The sequence below is a fragment of the Oncorhynchus nerka genome, linkage group LG7 (genome assembly GCF_034236695.1).
Source record: "Oncorhynchus nerka isolate Pitt River linkage group LG7, Oner_Uvic_2.0, whole genome shotgun sequence".
NCBI classification, from domain to species: Eukaryota; Metazoa; Chordata; class Actinopteri; order Salmoniformes; family Salmonidae; genus Oncorhynchus; species Oncorhynchus nerka.
The window spans coordinates 96,632,593-96,640,392 of NC_088402.1; the positions used below are offsets into that span (position 1 = coordinate 96,632,593).

General features: G+C 48.8%; 1 protein-coding gene across 2 annotated transcripts in view; it reads left to right on the forward strand.

Moving 5' to 3' along the window:
* LOC115132877 (NF-kappa-B essential modulator-like) overlaps window positions 1-7,800 on the forward strand; it is a 65,637-nt gene that overhangs the window by 45,547 nt on the left and 12,290 nt on the right. For both annotated transcript variants that reach the window (XM_065021017.1, XM_065021018.1), the window contains exons 11-12: window positions 3,992-4,064; window positions 4,157-4,291. In XM_065021017.1, coding sequence (XP_064877089.1) covers window positions 3,992-4,064; window positions 4,157-4,291 — 208 coding nt within the window. The remainder of the gene's footprint in view (window positions 1-3,991; window positions 4,065-4,156; window positions 4,292-7,800) is intronic.

The following is a 7,800-nucleotide window of genomic DNA, read 5'->3' on the forward strand; positions in this document are numbered from 1 at the left end:
ATCACCATACCATATTATCACCATACCATATTATCACCATACTATATTATCACCATACTGAGGGACCTCACCATACCATATTATCACCATACCATATTATCACCATACTGAGGGACCTCACCATACCATATTATCACCATACCATATTATCACCATATTATCCATATTATCACCATACTGAGACCTCACCATACCATATTATCACCATACCATATTATCACCATACCATATTATCACCATACCATGAGAGACCTCACCATACCATATTATCACCATACATACCATATTATCACCATATATTATCACCATACCATATTATCACCATACCATATTATCACCATACTGAGAGACCTCACCATACCATATTATCACCATACCATATTATCACCATACTGAGACCTCACCATACCATATTATCACCATACCATATTATCACCATATTATCACCATACCATATTATCACCATACCATATTATCACCATACCATATTAGACCTCACCATACCATATTATCACCATACCATATTATCACCATACTGAGAGACCTCCATACCATATTATCACCATACCATATTATCACCATACCATATTATCACCATACCATATTATCACCATACCATGAGAGACCTCACCATATCACCATACCATATTATCACCATACCATATTATCACCATATTATCACCGTATATTATCACCATACCATATTATCACCATACTGAGAGACCTCACCATACCATATTATCACCATATCATATAATCACCATACCATATTATCACCATACTGAGAGACCTCACCATACCATATTATCACCATACCATATTATCACCATACTGAGACCTCACCATACCATATTATCACCATACTGAGAGACCTCACCATACCATATTATCACCATACTGAGACCTCACCATACCATATTATCACCATACCATATTATCACCATACCATATAATCACCATACTGAGAGACCTCACCATACCATATTATCACCATACCATATTATCACCATACCATATTATCACCATACTGAGAGACCTCACCATACCATATTATCACCATACCATATTATCACCATACCATGTTCTCACCATACCATATTATCACCATACTGAGAGACCTCACCATACCATATTATCACCATACTGAGAGACCTCACCATACCATATTATCACCATACCATATTATCACCATACCATATTATCACCATACTATATTATCACCATACCATATTATCACCATACTGAGAGACCTCACCATATTATTGACGTTGACACACTCACACTCATCGTGGAGACAGACTTGACGTCGACACACTCATCGTGGAGACAGACTTGACGTCGACACACTCATCGTGGAGACAGACTTGACGTCGACACACTCACCGTGGAGACAGACTTGACGTCGACACACTCACACTCATCGTGGAGACAGACTTGACGTCGACACACTCACACTCATCGTGGAGACAGACTTGACGTTGACACACTCATCGTGGAGACAGACTTGACGTTGACACACTCATCGTGGAGACAGGCTTGACGTCGACACACTCATCGTGGAGACAGACTTGACGTCGACACACTCATCGTGGAGACAGACTTGACGTCGACACACTCACACTCATCGTGGAGACAGACTTGACGTTGACACACTCATCGTAGAGACAGACTTGACGTTGACACACTCATCGTGGAGACAGGCTTGACGTCGACACACTCATCGTGGAGACAGGCTTGACGTCAACACACTCATCGTGGAGACAGACTTGACGTCGACACACTCACACTCACCGTGGAGACAGACTTGACGTCGACACACTCACCGTGGAGACAGACTTGACGTTGACACACTCACACTCACCGTGGAGACAGACTTGACGTCGACACACTCACACTCACCGTGGAGACAGACTTGACGTCGACACACTCACCGTGGAGACAGACTTGACGTTGACACACTCACACTCACCGTGGAGACAGACTTGACGTCGACACACTCACACTCACCGTGGAGACAGACTTGACGTCGACACACTCATCGTGGAGACAGACTTGACGTTGACACACACACACTCATCGTGGAGACAGACTTGACGTCGACACACTCACACTCATCGTGGAGGCAGACTTGACGTCGACACACTCACCGTGGAGACAGACTTGACGTTGACACACTCACACTCACCGTGGAGACAGACTTGACGTCGACACACTCACACTCACCGTGGAGACAGACCTGACGTCGACACACTCATCGTGGAGACAGACTCATGTGGAGACAGACTTGACGACACACAGACAGACTCATCGTGGAGACAGACTTGACGTGACACACTCACCGTGGAGACAGACTTGGCGTCGACACACTCACCAGACTTGGAGTGGAGACAGACTTGACGTCGACACACTCACCAGACTGGACACACTCACCGAGACAGACTTGACGTTCACCGACAGACACTCACACTCACACTCATCGTGGAGACAGACTTGACGTCGACACACTCATCGTGGAGACAGACTTGACGTGACGACACACTCACCGTGGAGACACACTCATCACACTCACCGTGGAGACAGACTTGACGTCGACACACTCATCGTGGAGACAGACTTGACGTCGACACACTCATCGTGGACAGACTTGAGACTTGGAGACAGACTTGACACACACTCACCGTGGAGACAGACTTGACGTTGACACACTCACCTCATCGTGGAGACAGACTTGGAGACAGACACTCATCGTGGAGACAGACTTGACGTTGACACACACTCACGTGGAGACAGACTGGAGACAGACTTGACGTTGACGTCATCGAGACACACTCACACTCATCGTGGAGACAGACTTGACGTCGACACACTCATCGTGGAGACAGACTTGACGTCGACACACTCACCGTGTGGAGACAGACTTGACGTCACTCACAGACAGACTTGACGTCGACACACTCACCGTGGAGACAGACTTGACGTCGACACACTCATCAGGCACTCATCGTGGAGACAGACTTGACGTCGACACACTCACCGTGGAGACAGACTTGACGTTGACACACTCACACTCACCGTGGAGACAGACTTGACGTTGACACACTCACACTCACCGTGGAGACAGACTTGACGTCGACACACTCACACTCATCGTGGAGACAGACCTGACGTCGACACACTCATCGTGGAGACAGACTTGACGTCGACACACACACTCATCGTGGAGACAGACTTGACGTCGATACACTCACCGTGGAGACAGACTTGACGTTGACACACTCACCGTGGAGACAGACCTGACGTCGACACACTCACCGTGGAGACAGACCTGACGTCGACACACTCACCGTGGAGACAGACTTGACGTCGACACACTCATCGTGGAGACAGACCTGACGTCGACACACTCACCGTGGAGACAGACTTGACGTCGACACACTCACCGTGGAGACAGACTTGACGTTGACACACTCACCGTGGAGACAGACCTGACGTCGACACACTCACCGTGGAGACAGACCTGACGTCGACACACTCACCGTGGAGACAGACTTGACGTCGACACACTCACCGTGGAGACAGACTTGACGTCGACACACTCATCGTGGAGACAGACCTGGCGTCACACACACAGACTCACACTCACCGTGGAGACAGACTTGACGTCGACACACTCACCGTGGAGACAGACTTGACGTTGACACACTCACCGTGGAGACAGACTTGACGTTGACACACTCACCGTGGAGACAGACTTGACGTCGACACACTCATCGTGGAGACAGACTTGACGTCGACACACTCACCGTGGAGACAGACTTGACGTTGACACACTCACCGTGGAGACAGACTTGACGTTGACACACTCACCGTGGAGACAGACCTGACGTCGACACACTCATCGTGGAGACAGACCTGACGTCGACACACTCATCGTGGAGACAGACCTGACGTCGACACACACCAATACTGGAATAACCCTCCTCTCTTCCAGGAGGAAGCTAGCCCAGCTGCAGCATGCCTACACCTGTCTGTTTAAGGACTACGACTCCAAACTCAAGACCGAGGTGTGTGTGTGTGTGTGTGTGTGTGTGTGTGTGTACCTGTCTGTTTAAGGACTACGACTCCAAACTAACGACTGAGGTGTGTGTGTGTGTAGGGAGGAGACATGGTTGTTCGTCTGGAGGAGGCAGAGAGAGCGTTGGCTCTGAAACAGGATCTGATTGACAAGCTGAAGGAAGAGGTGGAGCAACAGAGAGGATCTCTGGAGACCGTTCCTGTTCTCACTGCCCAGGTACACACACTCACCCCTGTCTCATCGCCCAGGTACACACACTCACCCCTGTTCTGACTGCCCAGGCACACACACTCACCCCTGTCTCATCGCCCAGGAACACACACTCACCCCTGTTCTCATCGCCCAGGTACACACACTCACCCCTGTTCTGACTGCCCAGGTACACACACTCACCCCTGTCTCATCGCCCAGGCACACACACTCACCCCTGTTATGACTGCCCAGATACACACACTCACCCCTGTCTCATCGCCCAGGCACACACACTCACCCCTGTTCTGACTGCCCAGGCACACACACTCACCCCTGTCTCATCGCCCAGGCACACACACTCACCCCTGTTCTCATCGCCCAGGTACACACCCTCACCCCTGTTCTGACTGCCCAGGCACACACACTCACCCCTGTCTCATCGCCCAGGCACACACACTCACCCCTGTTCTGACTGCCCAGGTACACACAATCACCCCTGTTCTGACTGCCCAGGCACACACACTCACCCCTGTTCTGACTGCCCAGGCACACACACTCACCCCTGTTCTCATCGCCCAGGTACACACACTCACCCCTGTCTCATCGCCCAGGTACACACACTCACCCCTGTTCTGACTACCCAGGTACACACACTCACCCCTGTTCTCATCGCCCAGGAACACACACTCACCCCTGTTCTCATCGCCCAGGAACACACACTCACCCCTGTTCTGACTGCCCAGGTACACACACTCACCCCTGTTCTCACTGCCCAGGTACACACACTCACCCCTGTTCTGACTGCCCAGGTACACGCACTCACCCCTGTTCTGACTGCCCAGGTACACACACTCACCCCTGTTCTCACTGCCCAGGAACACACACTCACCCCTGTTCTCACTGCCCAGGCACACACACTCACCCCTGTTCTCACTGCCCAGGCACACACTCACCCCTGTTCTCACTGCCCAGGTACACACACTCACCCCTGTTCTCACTGCCCAGGTACACACACTCATCCCTGTTCTGACTGCCCAGGTACACACACTCACCCCTGTTCTGACTGCCCCTGTTGCTTTGGCTAGGGGCTGAGGGCCAGAGGCTTTTACAGAGAAAGCAATAGCCTGCGCTATGAGTGGATTTGCCCCTATATTCAGGAGATGAGACTAGACCAGGGCTGTTCACCTCTAACCCCCTGTTCACCTCTCACCCCCTGTTCACCTCTAACCCCCTGTTCACCTCTAACCCCCTGTTCTCTTCCAGTCCTGGAGGGCTGAAATAGGTGGCCCCCTACTTATTTACACTTCTGGTATTCATCAGGTGGCCCCCTACTTATTTACACTTCTGGTATTCATCAGGTGGCCCCCTACTTATTTACACTTCTGGTATTCATCAGGTGGCCCCTACTTATTTACACTTCTGGTATTCATCAGGTGGCCCCCTTCTGGTATTCATCAGGTGGCCCCTACTTATTTACACTTCTGGTATTCATCAGGTGGCCCCCTTCTGGTATTCATCAGGTGGCCCCCTTCTGGTATTCATCAGGTGGCCCCCTACTTATTTACCCTTCTGGTATTCATCAGGTGGCCCCCTACTTATTTACTCCTCTGGTATTCATCAGGTGGCCCCCTACTTATTTTAGAGGACAATACCCCAGATATGGAAGTTGTATCTGCCACCGGGAGAACAAAGGGCTTTGTGCATCCATGACTACCGGTCACAAGGTTTACACCACCTACTCATTCAAGGGTTTTTCTTTATTTTTACTATTTTCTGCATTGTAGAATCATTCTGAAGACATCACAACTATGAAATAACACATATGGAATCATGTAGTAACCAAAAAAGTGTTTAAAAAAAATCGAAATAGATTTTATATTTTATATTTTTTAAATAGCCAACCTTTGCCTTGATGACAGCTTAGCACACTCTTGGCAATCTCTCAACCAGCTTCATGAGGTAGTTACCTGGCATTTCAATTAACAGGTGTGCCTTCTTAAAAGTTCATTTGTGGAATTTCATTCATTCTTAAAGTATTTGAGCCAATCATTTGTGTTGTAACAAGGTAGGGGTGGTGTACAGAAGACAGCCCTATTTGGTAAAAGACCAAGTCCATATTATGGCAAGAACAGCTCAAATAAGCAAAGAGAAACGACAGTCCATCATTACTTTAAGACATGAAGGTCAGTCAATACGGAACATTTCAAGAACTTTGAAAGTTTCTTCAAGTGCAGTCGCAAAAACCGTATAGCACTATGATGAAACTAGCTCTCAAGAGGACCACCACAGGACAGGAAGACCCAGAGTTACCTCTGCTGCAGAGGATAAGTTCATTAGAGTTACCAGCCTCAGAAATTGCAGCCCAAATGCTTCACAGAGTTCAAGTAACAGCCACCTCTCAACATCAACTGTTTAGAGGAGACTGTTGTGAATCAGGCCTTCATAGTCGACTAGCTGCAAAGAAACCCCTACTAAAGGACACCACTAACGAGAAGAAACTTGCTTGGACCAAGAAACACGAGCAATGGACATTCAACTGGTGGAAATTTGTCCTTTGGTCTGATGAGTCCAAATTGGAGATTTCTGGTTCCAAACCGCTGTGTCTTTGTGAGACGCGGTGTGGGTGAACGGATGATCTCTGCATGTTTGTTTCTCATCGTGAAGCATGGAGGAGGAGGAGGTGGTGTGATGGTGTGTGGTTCCCACCGTGAAGCATGGAGGAGGAGGTGGTGTGATGGTGTGTGGTTCCCACCGTGAAGCATGGAGGAGGAGGAGGTGGTGTGATGGTGTGTGGTTCCCACCGTGAAGCATGGAGGAGGAGGTGTGTGTTTCCCACCGTGAAGCATGGAGGAGGAGGTGTGTGTTTCCCACCGTGAAGCATGGAGGAGGAGGAGGAGGTGTGTGTTTCCCACCGTGAAGCATGGAGGAGGAGGAGGTGTGTGTTTCCCACCGTGAAGCATGGAGGAGGAGGAGGAGGTGTGATGGTGATGGTTTGGGGGTGCTTTTCTGGTGACACTGTCTTTGATTTATTTAGAATTGAAGGCACACTTAATCAGTATGGCTACCACAGCATTCTGCAGCGATACACCATCCCGTCTGGTTTGGGCTTAGTGGGACTATCATTTGTTTATCAACAGGACAATGACCCAAAACACCTCCAGGATGTTTAAGAGCTATTTTACCAAGTGATGGAGTGCTGCATCAGATGACCTGGCCTCCACAATCACCTGACCTCAACCCAATTAAAGATGGTTTGGGATGAGCTGGACCACAGAGTGAAGGAGAAGCAGCCAACTACTACTCAGCATATGTGGGAACTCCTTCAAGACGGTTGAAAAAGCATTCCAGGTGAAGCTGGTTGAGAAAATGTCAAGTGTGCAAAGCTGTCATCAAGGCAAAGGGTGGATATTTGAAGAATCGCACATATAAAATATATTTTGATTTGTTTAACACTTTTTTGGTTACGACATGATTCCATATGTGTTATTTCATAGTTCTGATGTCTTCACTACTGTTCTACAATGTAGAAAATA